At 37.8% G+C, this 21,826-nt stretch overlaps 1 protein-coding gene across 3 annotated transcripts in view; it reads left to right on the top strand.

The window, feature by feature from the left end:
* The window catches only part of zgc:153039 (uncharacterized protein LOC767698 homolog), a 77,016-nt gene extending 55,558 nt beyond the window's left edge, over positions 1–21,458 (top strand). For all 3 annotated transcript variants that reach the window (XM_055028096.1, XM_055028097.1, XM_055028095.1), the window contains 5 exons: positions 1,577–1,701; positions 11,462–11,654; positions 15,600–15,774; positions 18,862–19,008; positions 19,160–21,458. In XM_055028096.1, the coding sequence (XP_054884071.1) occupies positions 1,577–1,701; positions 11,462–11,654; positions 15,600–15,774; positions 18,862–19,008; positions 19,160–20,115 (1,596 nt within the window). In that variant the 3' untranslated portion in view covers positions 20,116–21,458. The remainder of the gene's footprint in view (positions 1–1,576; positions 1,702–11,461; positions 11,655–15,599; positions 15,775–18,861; positions 19,009–19,159) is intronic.
* Positions 21,459–21,826: the final 368 nt, after the last annotated feature.

The raw sequence follows: 21,826 nt of genomic DNA, 5'->3' as shown, positions 1-21,826 counted from the left end.
TCCTGGCCACAGTCTGAAGTCATGACTGTTAGGTCAACTGGTCTCTTAATTCTCCTTAGGTGTCAATAAAAAATACATTTCACGAATAAAATATCAAAAATCAAACATCAGGCCTGCACAGTGGCACAATTTGGAGCACTTTTGCCTTGCAGCAAGAAGATCTTGATTTTGATTCCCTGCCTTGGGTCTTTCTGCATGGAGTTTTCATGTTCTCCCTGTTCTCCCCGGTCCTCTCCGGGTACTCCGGCTTCCTCCCACAGCTCAAAAACATGACACTTTGTTGGTTCAGAGCATGTCCTGTATCACCTCGTATGTATGTCCTGACTCAAAATACTCTCTAATAGCAGTAGTAAGATTTGGATCACCGAAAACATTCATGTTTTTAAAAATCAAGTTAAAGCCAGAATAACTTCCAGTTCAAAAGTAAAACAACCAGTAGTCCAATCAGCGACTTCTTAGGTCTCCCACTGGGACATACCTATTCCGTTTTTCGTTAATGTTGTAGTGTTTTTGTTAATGCTGTAGTGTTTTCCTTTATGTTGTAGTTTTTTCCTTTATGTTGTTGCGTTTTTGTTAATGTTGTAGCGTTTTCCTTTTATTAGTCTACCTGCTGCAACTTATCATTACTTTTTTTTAGTAGATGTAATGGCCAACTCACAACAGTCACTGTAAAATGTTATTTTAAAATGAGGATAAATGATTTGATAATGACATCTTAAATGATCTAATATTGGTGATTAGCACAGCTAGCATTACTAAAAAAATGTCTTCTAGTTTGAAGGAGAAGAGAGACATAAGGTAGATAATTAACCTTAACTCTGAACTTGAAAAGCGCCATTGCATGAAACAGAGTGGCTTTGTTGTACGCCATAAAGCCTATATACTGAAAGTCTTGCTCTTTGTTGTTCTCCCTCAGCCTGAAATAGTAGCACTCTGATGCTGAATATGGCTAACTTCAAGCTTTTCGATAAGGCTTGAATTTGACCAAGCCACCAAAGGTGGTGTTATAAGCACATATTTGTTTCACTGATCTGAAATAAGATTTGCTTTTTAAGTTTCTTACCAGCAACTGATGGATCGGGGAGTTCAAGTTAAATATCAACTGCTTCCAATCACAAGGGTTTTTACAAGCACATTTGATTATCAATATTTTGCTAAAATGAATTGGAGTCCAACACTTATAACGCCACTTTAGAGGAACATAAGTGATAGTTATTGCATGTAACTCTAGTTTGGTGTTCCCTTTTAGTAATGAAGCACTGCATTTAATTAGTCTGTTTTTGTGAGAGCATGTGTTTATAAAACTGCAAAAAAATGCACATTTCTCATTTTATTTGGTCAAAGTAAAAAAAAAAAAAAGAGCAGTTCAATAAATATTCAGAGACAAATTTTAACATGCTTTTAAACATCCTTCCAAAGGATTAGCATAATGACTTTTTCAGTCTAATCTCACATAAAATTTAACACTAAATGTTTGTATTTTATTTTAACTTGGAAATGATGTTTTGTTTCTGAATGTTAATCCTCCCTTCCTGATTTTTCCCTCAATGTTGTTTTGTCCTTTCTTTCGCTGTAGCTGGTGCTGTTTTCAGGAAAGCTCAACACCATTGCCAGCATTGTGACCATTTTCTTCCTGCTGGTGTATGCTGCTGTAGACTTGGCTTGCCTTGCCCTGGAATGGGCCTCTGCACCTAATTTCAGGTACCCATACAGACACACGCCCCAATTTATTCATTTTTTTTTTTTTTTTTTTTTTTTTTTTTTTGTCTTATTCTCTGACATTTTATATCTGTGTAGAAGAGCTGGTTTGCCTGTGCAATGCTGCTACAGTGATGATGTACTAATTAAAAAACATAAAACTGGCCAGTGCTTACAGCCTCATGGAGAACAGGGACTAACAATAAACCGACTGAGGGTGAGGCCTGAGCTAGATGTGGGGGTAACGATGTGTGGTGATGCTTAGAGATTAAAATTTACAGTGTTTGTGTGTACAAGTAAATTCGTATTCCTTGGTCACTTGCAGTGATCCTGATTTATAAGAACTCGCTGATAATATTCTCTTGCATCACTCAAATTACCTGCGGACATGGTGGAGGTTTATGTGACTGGATGATATCATGGCACAGCCAGAGTTTGGAATTTGAATCACCACATACCATTTTATGAGTCATTTCACATCTCCCTGTCAGCAGCTGATGTTGTTGTGTAGAAAATATCCTCCTCAATTCAGTAAGCATACTGTTTATCCAGAGGCGGCTTCTTCTTGCAGGAAATATTTAAACCACTTGAGTTTTATTTGCAATGGAGGAATGAAATAGTATAAACATCACATGTTGCTTTATTGTACTGACAGATTGCATCCAGTGCTGGTTTAAGAGTTTGATATTCTTCTGCGGCAATACTCAGAAATGAGTTGCAGTGCATGTTAACGACACTTAAGCTTCTGTTATTGCAGACACATCAGCAGATTGCAGCTCAAATGATCTTCTTGAAATAGGAAGATGCTTATAGGATCCTAAACAATATGAAGGACTACTTGTTAAATACAAACATTTAGAATAGCAACAAGCTACATGAATCACACTCAATAATGGTGATGATCAATTATTATTAATACCTTTGAAGAGATTTTCTGATCAAATAGTGATTATTCTTCACATCAATAATAATTTACCCAGATAGAAAACAGTATTACATGTATTCATTGATTCTGTTTATGTATTTTCACATGTAAATGTTATTTACAACTTTAAAATGAGCACATTATATTACAAAATGTTTCACAAAAACTTTTAATAATCTGAAAGAGCTATCCATATCAGCAACATTTTTCAGATGACTTAGCTTCCAAGTGATGACTGTTAAAAAATGTGAGGCCAAGCATCCATTAAGTGTTATTTTATAAACCAATAGGTTTTATCCAAAAAGTTATTGATTCAATGTAGAGTAATATCTCATCATGTTTAGCTGGCAGGCCCTCCAACAGAGCCTTGATATTATGATCTTCCCAACCAGTTATCATCTGATCACAGATTGATTGTGAATTATTCAGCAAATTTGGGGTCACCATCATGGTGTTCATGTTGGCCCATCTGGTCTGGAGCTCTATCTGTATGTAGTTGTAGTTTTAAAGATTTTTTATTTCTGTCATTATTGTGTTCAGTTTCATTATATCAGGAGAAAAGATCAACACCTTTTATATTATCACCGTGTACGGTAGATGTGTTTCCATTGCAAATGCACAAAACTTTTAAGATATTTATTTAATATCAGAAAAAACACAATTTTGGTGTTTTCATTAGACCTCAGTCACATAAAACTTATATTAAGCATACATTTTTAAATATTTCTGTTTAAAATTTAAATTTTAAGTCTACATTAATTTAAAGGGTAATGTTTCAATTTTGATCACCAACCGATCATTTGAATCCAAGTAAAGATTAGGAATTTAATAACTTACCTGAAGGGAAAGAATCACCTGTAAGATGTTTGCAGTGCCACCTCCTGGCTTAATTAACTTCTGAGAAAAAAGGATGCCAAATATTCCCATAAGCTAAGACATAAAAATTATTTTTGGTGGGTATGTTCTGGTTTTTCTAAAGTAAACATTTCCACTTGGCAAATATAAAGAAGCTCATCACTTTTGATTAGTTATTGAAAATATCCCTTTCAGAAGTGTGGTCCAAAACTGCTAATCAATTTCTCCTGCAGTGTCTATTTTCTTAAAAGCTTTTAAAAAAACTACTTGTTTGGTTTTAGATTTCGATAGCAAATGCTAAATTAAATGACTAACTTCCGAAGATATTTCTTTTCATAATGGCGAACATGAAAAGAGAATAGATTTTTGTGACTTTGTCTTCCACTGTGCTTTTCTGGTTGTGTGTCTGTGTCCCTGCATACTAAAGATGGTCATATTTACATTGCACAACTGTAGGAGCATCCAGTGGTGTAATGCAGCAGAACCAATTTTGTCTGGCTCTTTTGAATTATTTCATGATGAAATGGCAGTTCAGGTGCATTGTCAAAATTTTTTATTGGATTAGTGAAAGTACAGCCATGCCGGTTCTGCATGAATGAACTAGGCTGACAGTTCAGTAAATGCCTTATTCTGATGTATACCTGAAGCAGTGAAGCAGGGCTGGAGCAGGGCTGGAGCATTGAATACGCACGGATGCCCTAATAACAATGGTTTCAGTCCTCACACTAACAAAATAACATGCCAGAATGACTGTCATTGAACAAAGAAATGACCTATAAATCTGGTCATATGCAATGGATGGTTCATGAGCCTAATTATTCTCATTGTCAGATTTCCCCGTCTGGTAATATCAGAACAGGAGTCACTGGTCTGTCTTTTGAAGCTCATTATACATGGATTTTTGCACAGCGTCGTCTAGGATTCAAACAGTTATCTCCCTTTCTTTGCTCAAAAAGAATCCTATTCATTCACATTCATGCTTGAGTCCCTAATGTCGAAGTTGTGTTTATCACAAGTTTTTAAAAATCATGGCCTATTTTGGTGTGTGCTGGTTGTAAAACAGTAGTGTAAACTGGATTGTATTTTCTTAATCTTTTTTTTTTTCTTTTTTAACAATGCTTTTCACAACGAGAGAGAGAATGTACTGACTCTTTTGTCAGTACAGTCTGACAAAAGATGATACTTGAAACATCAAGTATGATGCTTGATAATTGATCATCTGTGTCAAGTAATCTGTTCTGACTGCTGTACTTAGCATTTTACTTATGACATTTCCCAGAGAAGCCAAATAATATTTTAATTGGTTACCAATTTTATGCCATTTTTAAAATGTGTTTGTGTTTGACACTTTCTTTCCATCTTCCTTTATATTCTGATGGAATATGTTTTCTTGTATGAATCATAAATTCATACAACACTCCATAAACATTATGAATAAGGCAAAACTAAAAGATCAAAAAACAAAAAAGAAGCAGCACTAGGAGGCCAGAATTGGGGCCACCAGAGGCGCCCCAAGTTACATTTCTGGTCTGAATCTGTAAAGGTAGTGACAAAAGGACATTTATTACTAACTGTTGTTTGTAAAGTTAGTCAAACTACACTCCTCATCTATGTATTCACACTTAATGATCTACTAAGAATTGATCGAATATTAATGAAGAAGTACACTTTATTTTTGAACAAAATCAGTGATCATTTTAGGAGCAAGCTACACTGCAAAAAGAGCAAAAAGCAAATAATAGCATTTTTAATATTGGTCTGCTTTCTCTGTCAAAGTTACAGTGTGTGTGAGTTATTGAGGATTAATGTTGCTGTGGTGTAAATCTATTTAAGTAATCGGTAGGATTTAAAAAGTACTATATATTCACTCAATTTGCCCTTTACTCTTTTTATATAGCTCTGCAGTTCAGTATTTAAGGTCTTTTTAATGTGCATTCATCTTTGTTGTAAGTGAGGATACTGTTACTGGCTCAGTATTAGCTATTAGCATCTGATTCTGAGTTTTCTATTGGTGCATGTATCTCAACTGCTTTTACGTAAACAATACACCTTTTAAAATACTGTTTCAGATTTCTGCAATTTTTTTTTCTTTGTAAAACCCAAAAATGACATTCTCAATATTGTTCTGTCATTAAGATCAACTCAGTATTAGTGTAAGAACTGCGGTATACACACTTGTTTCTTTAAATCCTGTCCTATACTGTCTTGAAATGAGTTGTTTATTCTGTATTGAAGAGAAAATATTCCCTGTTTTCTACCCATCTTTATGAAAAACAAACAGCCATGCATTTGCACCTGAAATGTTCGTGGGTAATTAGTTTTTCTGGGAAGTTAAAAGATTTTACTTTAGTCTCCAAAGTTAAAGTAACTTCCATTTTCACAAACGATCAGAACCAGACTGCCAGGAAAGAATAGTTTTCTCCAAGAGTAAAACACTTCTAAGTTAGTATGAGAAAATAAAGCCATCATTTGCTTTGGTGCTTTGGATGTACAGAACTGTGTACTATCGGCTCAGGCCTCATTATCAGTATGTGACCGCTGGCAAAGCCTGACACAAAGTTAGCTCTCTAACTTTTTCTACTGTCCCCTCCCTGTTGGCCAGGGGCCCCGGGGCTCCCAGAGCCGATAAGAAGACTTGTTGTCTGGACGCTTGCCTATTCTGGGCCTTCTCCCCTGAGTTGTTAATTCAGTTAGTTCACTGTTGCTGTGCCACCAGACTAATTTTAATGCCAGTTGTTTGTGTTTATTGGTTTAATTTTTCTTTTTTCTCCTCACATTTTTGGTGTGTGCTCTTTTCTCTCTGTTCTCTGTCTGGCGCTTTCCCACATCTCTTTCCAGGCGAAAAGAATTAAAAGCCATTTAGCGCTTTCTCTCCCCCTGAGAGCTGCTCTGTAATTAGCATAACTAATTTAGCAGAAATATTTCCCTTTCCCTTGAATTTGCTGCTGTGTAGGGGAGGGAAGGGGCTGAAATTATGATGTAGCGGAAAAGATGCCTGCTTGTTAAGTGTGTCTGTGTGTATATGTGTTTTCAACAAGAGAGCGATAACTTTGGAGAGTGTTTTTGTATGTCATCATAGTCAAATTTTCTTTTTTCTGAGAAGTGTGTGGTTGAACCTTCTTAAGAATGTTTGTATTTTCATCTTTTGTGAGTGTATCTTGTGTACAGTGACTGGCATTGGCTGCATTTTTATCACTGGTGCTTCCAGCTACAGGAAGTGTTGCTCAGAGGGTGCTTTATGGCCTGCTTCTGTGGCCACTTGGATGACAAATTCAAACCCACTCGAACATTCACTATGAAAAACACAAATATACACTATATTATACAGTCACTGGCCAAGATTTAATACACAAGTGTCAGCGGATATTTGCTCAAGCCAAAAAAACAATAATAAAAAAACTAATGCTATGACCTTGAGACAGACAAATAGAAATGTCTGAGAGACTTTACAAATTGAGAATAGAAGTTCTTTATATAGCTTTACATAGTCAGACCAGAAAAATACACCTGCTGGCAATCCCCATTTGTGACTTAGTTTTTTCTTTGTTGTTTTTAATTTTTTTTATGTGTTGTCTGGTTTTCAGTTTGTTTTATTTATTAAAAATTGTTTTAAAACATATCTACATCAATGACAAAAGCCAAACAACACAACTTCTTTGAACTTTAAATTTTTATACCTCTAGATATTAATCTTAGATTTGAATCGCATTTGTATTCATCTTCAGATTTAGACAGTGTTTATTGCATTGATGTGATGTAACTGGCCTTTGAAGTGTGCAACCCCTGAATTTGGACACACTTTGTTTTCTATGTACTGCAGCAATATTAGAAGTTGAAATTTGGATTTGACTAACTTCTGTGTAAGAGATACTAGTCCCAGCTCTGACTTCAGTTGGTATTCTCGTTTCTTCTTATTTTATTTCAAACTGATTACTCAAAATCCAACACCTTTACATTTAAACTGGACAACATTCATCCTGATTAAAGGGAAATTAGTTTTAAAGCTTATGGCAACAAAAATTATTTCACTCATCTTAAAATACTTTCAGTCTCAACAAAATGCCACATTATAAAACCTGAAATACCCACATTTTTGAGGTGAAACAGCTTTTTAATTTTTCTTTCATCGATTGTCACTGAGTAAATTTTTTTTGTCTTTTCTGGCTCCGTGATCAATACCATACTTGAAATTTCAGAATGACCATTAAACTGCTTCCTTTTTTATATGTATATAATTTTATTTATTTTTTTCCCAGTTTTGGGTCCTTGACGGTTCATGAATCTTGAGGTTACATTTTAATAAGTTGTATTAAAATATGAGTTAGAAAAGCACTCTGAAATTTAGTCATTAATAGGTTCACAACTTGAAATCTTGGCTAAATTTCTCCAGGCACTTTAAATACAACATTTGAGAGAATCTTTACTTTTGCTCCATCCAAACTTGAAAGTGAACTCCAACTTTAAGTCACACTCTCCTTCATACAGCCCTAATGAGGAGAAATAGTTGTCATTTACCACGTTGTTCTAATATCAATTAAGTAAAGATTTAAGGTCAAGTCGGTCTAAGCTGAACCCTCCCTAATGTCAGAGGCAGCCTGACGTAATGTCTCACACACTCAGACCTCTCACTTATAGAATGTGGCATCTCCTGGCAGTCTTCCCCTGTATGTGTGTCTGTCCCCACTTTTCCTTCTGATATGACGTATTTTTTTGGCTGCAAGCTAGCTCTCCACTCTCCATCTTAGCTGCTCCTCATTTTTATATCTCCAAGGACTTGATCTGTGGCAAGTTTTTTCGTCTAGGGCGATTTTGCTGTCTCAGCTAAGTGACATCAGTCGTGGGAGAGCAAGCAAGATGGGAAATGGGGAGGTGGCTAAGTGGAGCCCTTCTGATCAGCAGCAACAGTTCCTGCAGAGACTAAAAGGATGAGTGGGGGATGGTTTACCAGGTGGGCAGGCTTTTACTGTAATTAATTCCACTCTGAGATGGGATGGGTAGGGGGAGATTGGAAAATGGTGGCCAACGCTTGCGTTAAGTGATCAAGTCAAGGGGAAATAAAAGTAAAGTTTCAAGACTACTGTTCAACAGCCAGAACAAACAAGGATGGGCTAAAATCTTTACCAAAGTGGATCCCTATATAAAGTTGTCCTTGATACAATAGTAATATAATAGTTTTTCAGGTACAGTGTTAATGGAAAGCAATCAATGGAGAACCTTCATTATCCCAGTATTTCACATTCAGAAAGCATGAAATTCCAAATTATGACTGAATATTGCAATAGTGATGGGGATTGTGATCACAAAGATTAATCATTGTCATAATTGTTTACATTTTTTATTGAATGTTAAATAAGAAACACTACATAGGTAGAGAGAACTTCTTCTTTGCTGAACTTTCTCCAATATTGCAATTGTCCATTGCTGTCATCTCACAAAGGTTAATGTACAGCTTATGTCCCATTTAGGCTGTTTATTGAAATACATACTGTATGACCAAATTGTCTTCAGGACAATTAGGCCATGAGCCAAAAGCAGCACTTATTTGCTATTGGCTATTTTTTTCCCCAATCCTTAACATTCTGATTTACTGTTGATGGAGTCTTTAATTTCTGCTAAACACCAAAAACAACTGAGCCTAAAGGAAATGCCAGTATTGTGCTATTGATTCACAAATCAGACTATTGAACAAAATTCATCAGCTTTCACCTCATAAGGTGGGGTGTGGATGATTGATCAAAAACAAATTTTATTTTGGTCTCATTTGTCACCAACCCAATCTGTCAGTAAATGTAATTCATCTTTGATTAATTAACAGTGAATGTTGTTTACAAGATGTTGGACAATAACCCGATGCTACAGCCTCATCTGGCATTGGATATCTCAGTTGAGGCTGTTTTAACTACAACGTCCTTGAATGATCTTTTGTGATCACTGAACTTTATTGGTCAATTGAAGCATGACTTAAAAGACAAGCAGACTCTCCTATTTTTTTTTAATCACAAGAGAGGAACATGCTTTCTCATTAATCTTATAAATTTTAAGCCAACACTTTATTACAATTTGTGTCTGTCATTTAAGGTTTTCTGGATACAATACTGAATTTTCCATGAAGTACTTGTTCAGTATTTGTTCCGATATTTTAATCTGGACTTGCCTGGCATATGATGTCGGAGTACAATTACTGTCTGATTCACAGAGGGAGTTTGTTTCAAGCCCATTACAAGAAATTAGCTTTCACCATCTGTGAGCTCTCAAAATATCCATTTTCAGGTTTATAAATTTAGATCCACCCAGGTTTTCATTGGTCTCTTCTATCATTCTACCTCACGCTCCAACTATTTTAACATCTTTGTGTTCTCAGTTCTCTCTTCTCTGCTTAGATCTACGCATTGCTTCAGTTTCATGTTTATTGATTGTTCATTTTTGCCTCTTAGTCAAAAATGTGTATTGATCTATGGAGGAAGCACCCACCATGTTGAGGTGTGTAATTAAAGCTCCTTCCATCTTTACGGCTGTTCATCTACACGCCTTCAGGTGCTGCAGGAAAATTGGGGTCAATTACATGATCCAGTAAAATTTTCAGTTTCTATCCAATGTGTATCTCACACCTCTATCTAGTTCCTAGAATGTGAGATAAACAGATCTTTGTTTTCCTAATTATAGGTTTCTGCACACAAACACTAAGAAAGCTACAACAGCAAGTTGTAGTTTTTTAAGTTGTGGCTAATGATCTGCATCCCTTTGGGTATAATTGATCTTGTCTTCGCATTAATGCCAGACTTGTTTTGATCCTAAGTCAATAAAAAAGGAAAATAACCTCTTGGCGACAGAGATCATAAAGCTTAGGGGGAATTGTGGGGTCTTGCTGTGATGTGGAGAAGAGTAGTGAAGCTGATGTGGGCCATTTCATTGTAATATTAAACAAAATTGCAATTTCATGTTTCCCTAATGGTATGCTGCCTGAGTAAAAGTTTTCTAAATGTAAAATACAAATTTATTAATGGTAGATGATACAACTACCCTTCTACAGGGTAAACTATGAAGTTCCTTTTCTCATAGGTTTTTGTTCCCTTGTGTTGTTTGTGTCTAATGTTTAGGAGAGTTAAAAAAATAAATTAAATAATATTAATAATAATAACAAAAATCAAGCTATATTTCCAAGTTTAGAAACTTGTAACAAAATGTTACTAAATATTGACAGTCTGGAGCCCAGACTGAATGCTCTTGCTCAACAGATGTCAAAGTCTTTCCCCTGCAATAACAACTTCCCCACTGATTTTCATAATGTCTACATCCAGCTACCAACTCTCTTAAGTAACCTACACATTAAACTTGGCTTTAATGTGCATCATGATGCATATCTACAACAATATTTAGAAATTAAACAACTCCATCCAAAAGATGTCTGTCATTTTCCAACAGGTCTTTCACCCAACAGGACAGGCCGTGCTATAAATTATCCCGTTTCGGTGCACCTCTATTTAAGATGGCCCATTAAACGTCTACTTTATTTATTTAAAATTATTTTTTTGAGCAATTACTTTCTAAAGTACAAGGACAAAAGTTTGTTCTTGTAATTAAATCTCATTTACTCAGAGGAGCATATTAAAGTGTATTACAGCTGGGAAGTGATGTGACCAACAAGTTCTAGTTCACTTCTTATTCCTGTGTCTGAAACAAAAACAAATGATTTGCTGAAATTTTATCCAAAACATACTTATCAAATAATTAATTTCAAAATGAAAACACTTCTACTAAATTGGAGACCAGAGACATAAATATCCTCTGGGGTATTTTGTATTGAAAACAGTCTCCAACATGGAATTTTTTTGTTTTGTTTATGTTTTTTCCCACTGTGCTCTTTTTCACGGTGATGTTTTCAAATATCACAGGCCGGCATTTCTGCCCTCCTGTTTATTCATTTTCAATTTTCTGCAACTTCTACTTTGAGATTTACCTCCAGCCCTTTTATTTCCCTCTCAGGCCCACGTTTCGTTACTTCACCTGGCATACCTGCATACTGGGCATCATCGGCTGTGCCGTCATGATGTTCCTCATCAACGCCATCTACGCCTCAGCTAGCATTGCCTTCATGCTGCTCCTCCTCCTGCTGATTCACTACCTCAGCCCCACGTCCAGCTGGGGATACATCAGCCAGGCTCTCATTTTCCACCAGGTCTGACAAACACACACACACGTACACACACGCATACAAACGCAGACACACTCTCAATACTGCTTGTCATTTCTATAGCAACTAAAATCTCATCCCCTCCGCTTTACACGATCCTGTACCTCTGCCAAGCAATCGTTCTATCAGCTTTATAGATGCCCGTATACACACACACACATACACACCCGCACGCACACAGGCACCCATACACACACGCAGTCTCACTCTCCACTTCCTCTCCCAATCGTTTTACATTTAGCAGAAGTACACACACGCGTTCTCCCTCTGCTTTTTTTATTTTTCTCAACCATACACATTAAGGTTTGTCATTCCTACAGCCGACATCTATCAAGTTTATATCAGGCTTACCAGACAGAAAAGCACACAAACACGCACATCTGCATCTATTCCCTCAGTAAAGCGCTCTACATTTATGGCACAAACACACGCTCTCCATCATTCAGCGCGCTGTGTCCTCTGTTGCCTGTTTTCAAGAAGAGGGGCCAATGTTGTCAGAAGGGCCGGCAGCCGAGGGGAGCCGTTGCCAATGCTGCAGGCTGGGGGTTACAGGCAGGGAGGGGGATGTTGGCTGGGTTCTCCAGCAGCTTGTCAAGAGACAGAACATTATTACAGTTACTTAAGTTATTGTGCTTTTCTTAATACAATTTTATTTTTCTGTACTTCTCACAACCCCTCCCTTCTATGGTTTTTCTTCATCTTGACAGTAGCTCCAACAACAAACTTTGTTCAGCAGTACAAATTTAATAGATAGATATATGTTCAGTTCCTCAAAATCATTAACAGATACAGACAGAGAGAAATAAATTAATTAAAGTGCAATCATGTTTTAAAGAATATGCATTTTTTCTGGTCAGTTTTTCTGGTCTTACACAGTGAAATCCGTCTTAATCCATTGCACAGATCTCCTTCATATTAAAATATAGAATCGAATTCACTCCAAATAATTCAGTACAGGTGCAATATATCCAGCTTTAGCAGCTTGTAAAACAACAATCAGTTAAGTTTTTGAAGGTTTGATTGCTTCGACTCTTTCTTCCATGCAGTTTAATTTTCATCAAACTAGATTTAGACTGGAGGAGAACAGCTACCTCTAAGCAAGAAGAAACCTTTAACAGGACATCTGTTAGCATAGCAGCCCACCTCCTTGACCAGCTCAGACATGAGATAAACACAAACAGACATCAGAAGTCTTTTTATTCTCGTTTCTAGTAGGGGAAATTTGAAAATAATTACAGCAGCACAAATAGAAAGAAAAGACAATAATGACAAGGGAGTGGAGAAAAGTGGATAGTAAGTCCTCCGTCAGCATAAGAACAACAATTTTATTTCTATTACACTTCAAAAATAATAAACTTTTGCAAAGAGGGGATGGCAACATTTTATTCTACGGGATGTTGAAGAAAGTGATCCTTATTTTTATCGCCGATTGAAAAACTCCGAATTAAACTTTGGATTCAAACCTTGATTTCAATGCTATTCCCACCATTTGGGAGGAAAGGTCAGCAGGTCAGTGAAGAGGAATAATTTTATTAGGAAAAAATCTCAAACCAAACCAGGATCAGAATGGGCAGACATATTTAGCAACAGGCAGTAAATTATTGATCATAAGTGGAAACTGTGACATTACTTTTGAAGTACAGATCACTCCTTCATATTCTGATGCCACTGGACCAGAACCTCGGTAATGAAAGACACCAGTTTTATGGTCAATGTTGGTCTCAATCCATAGACAGTAACAAATAGCAGTTATTAACTGATTTAAGGCATGTTGAGATAAGCTACATTATGTGACATTCATTTAGCACCCTGAGTACACAACGTAAATATGGCTCCTGTATTGGGTTTAATGTGTTTATTAGGTAATTAATCATTTCTATGAACTTTAAATCCACGTCTTAACATCTTCTTATATTCATTTTACAAATGGGCCTTCTCATTTCACCGCCCCCACTTCTCATCATTCAGTGGAAGTGGGTTCTAAACACGCCTCTAGCAAGAAGCCCACTTTGATAAAAATAATACAAATGATAGGCTGAGCTAAAGACCCCATCTGTGCATGTATGCTGTGCCACATGCATACAGTTGCACCCTCCAGCAGTAGCCGGTGTATCGGACTGCCACCAGTGTGACATTGAGACGGGGATGAAAAGCACATTAGCACATAACAACAAAGAAAGGCAGCTAGATAGTAGGCGGTCGACAGCTGTTTTTAGGAGGGAATAAAAAGACAAAACGGAGGCAAGAAGTGCTGATTGTATCACAGGGAGAGAAGGTGGGAGCAGAATATAAGCAGGGGATGAATGATTGAAAAACTAAGTGATGGATGAGATAGAAGCAGCAGTAAAATGATGATAGTCTGATGGATGAGAAGACAGGGAAACAGAGATAAAGGGAGACAGATGATTAGCTGAGTGGAGGCAGTCAGACTTTGCTGCTGGGACCTTGTCTTTTTGTCTTTTACAGTTGGGGAGATTATGACAGCAATAATGGTGTTTGTATCTTGGTTTTTGATTGATTGTCACGCGGACACACATTAACTTGCAGTTTCAGGAGATCGAGCTGAACTTGCATTGCTTAGACATTATCGGAATGATTTCTTGTCTATTTTTTCAGGCCGAATCCTAAATCAAAAACCCTTTTTTTAACAAAGTTTTAGCACCACCACAAGCCAATAAAACATACCCTGAATGTGTTTTTATAATAAAATCATTTTCGAGTGTTTTTACCCTTTCATGTGGTGTTCTTCCTGTGTAGAGGATTCCTCCGGCCAAAAAAGTGCAAGCTCTTTTGTTGGCGGGAAGCACTTGAGGACGTACCCCTGTCCCACTCATCTAAATGTGAGATGACTGGATGACTCATCCCAAATTGTCTTTGTTCACATCACCTCTTTGCTGGTTTCTCCTGAGAAATGAAACTCTCCACAACTTTCCAGTAACTCCAGGTTTTATTGGCAGCACTCAAAAAGGTCAGAAGTTCCCAGTAGGATCAAATTATCATTCAGCTGGACTTTTCTTCCAGATTCACACTTTTATAATGCAGCTTCAAATAAAGCAACAGACTTCCCAAGATTGGCATAAATTCATTTTAGCGTTTTGTTTTAGTGTTTAATCCCACATGGATATGGTTCCTAAATAGTTCATTGATTGTCCTCCAACAGTACGTATACTGTTTTCCATGTCTGGATTAGTCTGAACTTTTTGACATCTTTAATTTTCTTAAGACTAAAAGCCTAATGATAAAGTTATGCATAGTAAAGTTTTATATTTCAGTTTTTGTTGTTTTTTGGGGTCTTAGGTGTGTTCAGAAATGTATAGTTGCATGGCATTTTGTCTTAATGGGTAATATGTTAAAATTTGTGATGTGACAAATTAACATTTCTTTTTGTTTTGTTATGTTTTTTGACTAACTGGACCACTTTACTGCATTTTGAACTTCCAGCTATTTCAAATTTATGAAATAGCTGGACCTGTTGAACTGGACCTGTTTTTTGTATTGTTTTGTTTTGTTTGTTTTTTTTTATAAGTTTAGTCTTCATAAAAGGTTAAAAGGTGCTGAAGAGACTTGTATATCTTCTCCCCGGGCTCTGACTCACATGTAAAATTTCTGAATATGTTTTACCAAAATAAAACACAGAACTGCAAAAAGATATTAGCTGAATAAAATATGTTTACACCAAATACAAATACAAGACAGAGTAGATATGCAATGCATTAGGCAGATCTTCAAATGAAATATAAAAATAATGGTTTGTGTATGGCTGACAAATCAGTCACTGGTTATCTATCATTAGTTATACAATGATATGTGATTGGCCTGTCAAGCACATGCCTATTAACTCATTGATAGAAATCACTTAAGTTATGTAAGCATTTACGTTTACGCTGGTTGAGATAAAATCATATTCTAACCCATTTTTTTCTGCTATAGGTACGGAAATACCTTCTGATGCTAGATGTCAGGAAAGACCACATCAAGTTCTGGAGACCTCAGATCCTCCTCATGGTTTCCAACCCTCGCAGCAGCGTGGGCCTCATCACTTTTATCAATGACATCAAGAAGAGCGGCCTCTATGTGCTGGGACATGTCCAGCTAGGAGACCTCAGTAAGAAAATACCCCAGCTCCTTTACTTTCTGTTCTGAGAAAAGCATTCTTAAAGTAAACACTGTTTAAAGGGGACATTCATATGTATGAATTTTACATAATTTTAATTTTACATTTTGTATGTCACTGTACTTCCACTTTGGTTGCTGCTGCTTGTCAAACCGTCCCTGGTGCTTAAAAAAACATCCAGCTCGTTTTTAGCAATAAGTTGATTATTTTTGGTGTCCGTTTCAAAAAAATCTTCGGATGTAACGTCACTAATGAGCAGACACTGCTCCTCACTTAGCAGCTTAACAAAAGAAGAACCCATCACCTAACAACCCCAGCAAAGCCCAGCCTGTCATCTAGCAACCCAAGTGGAACTCCTGCAAGTTTGATCAGCTGATTTTACTGCTGCATGCACTGTACAATGGCTGCTGGAAAAGACAACTGTTTTTTTTGTTGACACATTATCCACAAACCTCTTGCTGCATTCTTGTTGGTTGTGTTGGAAGCTCTTCTAATGCTTTTCAAAGATGTACAGATGTATAACTGCTCATCTGATTGCAACCATTTCATTTGCGAGTGTAAACATTGAGTTGGGGGGAGTGGCCAGCAACAGCTTATTTGGATTTAAAGTGAGAAGAGATTTTTAAACAGCTCATTCTGACGGGAGTTCAAAATGGGCATAACTGAGACTGAAATCTCATTATCTAAAAGTGAATTTATGCAGAAAATGTAATGAACATGGTTTACATAGCACAATGACCTACCTACCCTGTTCAAGGAAGCATAATAGGTCATCTTCAAGCTTTGTGTGGCATTTCTGAATAACAGGACTGCAGAGTTTCACACCTTTCATCACACACCATTGAATAGAATACTTGCTGCTTCTTCATGACATTGACTGACCCTGCACTGTCTTATTGTGAGAGCTGTATATACTGGAGAACCACTGGAGAATCAGTTTTCTCTGACATGACGGCAGTGTTCTGAATTATTTCAAGTAGCAGGGTCATTGTTGGACCTTTTCTTTGTCTTTGGAGAACATGTAAGGGGTTTGTGGGTAGAGCAGAGGGGAAGACGGAAGCAGCTCTGAATGAAATCTTCTCAATCTGAAATCTCTTAAGTGTTGGACAGCTGGAAAAAAATGTTTACTAGCCACAAAAGAGCCCTTGTCTGGTTCTGATGAACCACTTGGTCTTTATACAAAGAATCCATTCATGTAGGCAATAACAAGAGAGAAGAATTTTTGTTCCGACATTCTCTTCAGAGGAGAAGAAGGAAGCTGCTCTTAATAAAATCTTCTCAGTCTGAATTCTCTTAAGTATTGGTTAGTGGGAAAATGTTAAAATCTTTCAAAATGTTCATTTGCTACAAAAGAGTCCTTGTCTGGTTCTGATGAATCCATTAATTTAGGCAATAACAGGTCAGACGAATTTCTTGTTCTGACATTCTCATTACACTCCTGGAAAATGTTACTGTATATTCAGTTTGTCTAGCAACTATTTGCTGTAAACCTGAGAAGAGTACTTACCTATAATTTGTAACAATGACATGAAGAGCCCCAAAGACACTGACTGAAATTTTCCCAAGCACCTACAGTTGCTTTTTTGGGAGTGATGGATAACCCACCTCCCTGTTGTGTCTCTCTGCATCTTTGCTCTGTCCAACATTCTGTCTGCGCTGTCATCTGGAGTTGGATCTTTATCTCTTTCTTCCCTCACTCCCACCGTTCAGCATCTTGTCTCACATCTTTGTCTCCCTCTGCCTCATTTTTTATGTCAGCTATGCAGTTTTTCACTTCATATCCGGGTACTTTTGGGTTTATTTGGTAATACACAACAGAAATCTATATTTTATTCAGATCTGGAAACATTGTGTTTTACCCATCTGTTTTTATAAACTCTGATAGATTATTTTAATTCATTAGTGAAGTCAGAAATTGTGGAGTATGCACAATTAAGATCAACATTAAACTTCCTAAATAATTTTTATGCAGACTCATACTGCTACAGCCCAGAAAATGAATTAGAATTACAACCAACTTAGAATCCAGAAATATTTAGCAGTCACTACTTAGTTACTTTTCATAGTACTACTTGTTAGAAACTGACTACTGACTTTTAACCCAGAAAAGGATTTAGGTTAGTCACTCTTTAGCTTATTTTTTCAGAAACTGTAAAGTACTCACTGTTTAGATGCAGATCCCAACATTTGCAGCTATTTTCCTGTTTTGTGGCACAATGTCAAACCCTAACAGCATTAAGATGGTGCAAGGGACACTCTAAATGTATGCACAGCGCCTAGCTTAAGTATCTACTCCCCTTTTTTTTTTTGAGGTGGTATTGATCTGCTTTAACAAAACTATAAAGTTTTGTTAAAAATGCAGGAAGATGGGAAAATGGTCCATTAAATAGGATTTTACAGTAATGAAGCTTCCTGATAGGGAAGCCCTGAAAAACTTAACATCCTGAACTGACCTGTTAGCAGTGTCTTTAGAAAGACAAAAACAAAAGCTTTTTTAGTGATTTATTACCATCTCCTATTTAATAGGGTTTGGCCTCTAGTCAAGATTTCAGGTAATTAAAACTATCTATTAAACTGTAATGAAGCTTGTTATAATCGCTATTGGAAGGTGTTAAAACTTTTTGACCTAATAAAAATACATGTCTAAGATAAAACACAATATTTAGTTTATGGGTTGAATTTGGGCCGATATGGATATCCAGTATTGATATTGCTATTTTGGCTGATGACTGATATTTGCTAATATATATTTCACTACACTTCTGCTCCGCTTCTCTGCTTCAGTTAAACTCCCCCACAATTCTGCACTGCATCAGAAACAAACATCAACAAGGTGGAAATAAACATGTCATTATCGGCCCATTTTCATTTATTTAACTTTCACAGTCAAATAAAAACGTCTTAACATCAGCTGGTGCCAATGTTGGTGTCAATAGATCGAGCAAAATGTGTAACTCATGCTCTTTAAGTTGTTTTACAATTAAGTTCCTAAAACTTGCACAGAGCTTGTCCTTTCTTGTCCTGACTATCGTACCTGATTCTCACATGTCCATTCTTTGGTGTTTTTCTCTCATTCAGGCACTTTACCATCTGACCCCTTGCAGGCTCAGTATGACTCATGGCTGTCCCTGGTAGACCATCTGAACATCAAAGCTTTTGTCAACCTGACTCTGGCAGATTCTGTCCGTCATGGCGTCCAGCATCTACTCTTCATCTCAGGACTTGGTCAGTACTGCTGCCAGTGTCGCTGTGTGTAGCTGTTTGTGTCGTGTGTGACTTACTTAGTTTCATATTGTGTCCTGATGAATAATTATGATGCCTTTTTTTCCAGTCAGTTTGACTGTTTAGTTTCTCTTGGTTGCTCCTGTTCTTCCAGGTGGGATGCGCCCCAACACCTTGGTCCTCGGTTTCTATGACGACTGCCTTCCGAAAGATAAGCTGATTGAATCGTCAACGTCTTCCACCGAGTCCACAGATCCCTTCAGTCCTTCTCTGGACCTCGAGCAGCCCCCTCTGCACCGCTTTGCCTCCCTGCGGGGGTCCAGCGACAGGCAGGATTATGGTGAATTTGGGGATGGGAAGGTTTTAGGCCCCCAGGAGTATGTCTCTGTTATTTCTGACGCCATGAAGATGCTCAAGAATGTGGTTCTTGCGCGATATTTCAATGACTTTGATAAAACTCGGATCCTTTCGCCTCCCTCCGCCCTAGCAAAAGTGGACGTGTTTGTTGATGTTTGGCCAGTAAACCTCCTGCGCCCGGACAGCTGCAGCTACGTCGACACCTGCTCCCTGTTCCTGCTGCAGCTAGCATGCATCCTCAACATGGTGAAAGCCTGGCGCAAAGCTTCTCTGCGACTCTTTCTGTGCGTGGAGGAGGGGCGAAGCGTCAAGGGCCCGGAGGCCAAACTAGGCCAGCTCCTCAAAGATTTGAGAATTAAAGCGCAAGTGATAACCGTACCCTGGGACCAGGTGGTGGCGCTGCACTGGCAGCGGCAAAGTGGAATCAACAAGAACCTGATGTCCAAGTCTCCAGACTTGACCGCTGATGAGATGGAGGCCAGAGCAATCGAGGAGGAGAGCGAAGAAGACTACGCCAACAGCTTCCCAAGCAACGCCACACGCGTCTCCGATGACTACCTCGTGGCTGTCAATAAGCTGATCCTGGATCAGGCAATGCCACCTCCTGCCGTGCGTTTCCTGTATCTGCCCCGCCCCCCAGCCGACACCCGGCGATACGCCACATACTTACACCAGCTGGATCTGCTTACTCAGGATTTAGGACCCACTCTGCTCATCCATGGGGTCACACCTGTCATCACCACTGACCTGTGAGCTCTCCTCTTCCTGACGTGTTCAGTGAAAGTGCCTTACACTCTGACAGTGAGCAAAGTCTACAGTGTCCCCATTAAAGGTGTGGACTGCAGCTCTGCATCGACCTCTCCTTTATCACTGCTAGCCCACTGACATCACCTTCTCTGCCTTTATAATGCTCCTTTTTTTAAAATTATTTCCTTTTTATATGTCTTGTAACTTCTAAATAACTGGACGGTTATCAAGTACCAGAAGGAATCTCTGGGGAAACCTCACTGTAGTTTTAAGCTCAGCCTAGAGTCTGATTTCATTGCTCCAAATGACCATTCCACATGTTCTTGGGTCAAAAAGTACCTCTTTTTACTTGGGAAACAGAAGTTACACAATGTTAATGCTTAAAGCAGTCATTCCATTTTTCTTTTCCTGGTAATAATACCAGAGGTTCTTCTACAATGTGCTCTTTTTTATTTCCAAATGATATTATGTGGAATCTCAGGACATCATTTCTTTTATCCAAATGCACTTTTGCCCTCTTCTGCTTCAGCCAAACTGCACAGTGTGCAGGTCTTCAGAAGAAAACTTAACATTTTTCAGCTCCATTGACTGTTCCAACTATCATAGAGATTTTCTCCATTTGTTTTTATTATCTCCTACAATCTTGTCACTTTTGGTTTACTCTCAGTGGCCATGTTGGTTGACCGGCCTTGTGCTAAATTACCCGTATGAATTTAAATATCTGCTCATGTCTGCAGTCACACTCATTACCTAAAGTGCTTGTAACATTGAAAAAAAAAAGTTAATGAAAATTCTGCTCAACTGTGTGGACAAAGGAGGATTTATTTGAATGTATATTAGGGCAGAGCTGTGGAACCATATGCTGCCTCACAGTCAGCTTGCATCTGTGAACAACTCGGCATACTCTGACAATGATGCTTCCTTTGTTATACCCTCTGTAGCATCTGTAACAACAATCTCAATGCTTTGATAAACTTTCCCTTATGAGTCGTAAATTAGACCAGCTCCCTAAGAACTTCAGCACATTTGAAGCCAAACATTTTTGCTGAAAAGAAAACCTGGTGCTCTGATTTCACTCTTAACCTGACATACCTTTGTATTTTTTTTTTACTCAATCCAAAATGTGCTTCCTTGTGATCTTTGTACTTCCATTGTTTTTCTACTGATATGTTTGTGCTTGGACACTACACTCCTCTTTAAACCACTGGCAAAGTAGATCCTTTGACTGGGATTTTTGTTCTCCATTTTAAAGGAGAACAATAAATTCAGTTGGACAAACATTTGTGAAGGAATTAGTATTTGTATTACTCTTGAATTATGCCCAAACTGTCCAAGATGTTGATCATGTTGATGCAAAAAAATAAATAAATAATAATAATAAACTTTTTTTGTCCTTTTTCCACTTGCACAATTGATTCTTAAAACCAACAGCAAACCCAGCAACCAGTCAGAGCGCGTGGACAGCCTTAGAGCAGTTTATGCCACTCTGTACAGAAAACTGGGGGGTTTTGTGCTTTTGCTCACTTGTTTGTTCGAGGTAAACTTGAGAAATAAGCCCTGAGATTGCTCAGCAGCTCAGACAGAGAGATACAAGAGGGTGCCAGCCAGCCAAATTACCTTGTCCTACAGTCTACCTCACCGCCAAGCAGACAGAAATGGATTCCATCTCTGTTCTGAGGTGAACAACGAGATTGGAGAAATAAACCCAAATAACCAC

This window comes from Poeciliopsis prolifica, unplaced genomic scaffold (genome assembly GCF_027474105.1).
Source record: "Poeciliopsis prolifica strain line A6 unplaced genomic scaffold, Auburn_PproV2 SCAFFOLD004, whole genome shotgun sequence".
Classification (NCBI taxonomy): Eukaryota; Metazoa; Chordata; class Actinopteri; order Cyprinodontiformes; family Poeciliidae; genus Poeciliopsis; species Poeciliopsis prolifica.
The sequence above is the reverse complement of the archived record's forward strand: the minus strand, read 5'-3'. Positions and strand labels throughout refer to the sequence as shown.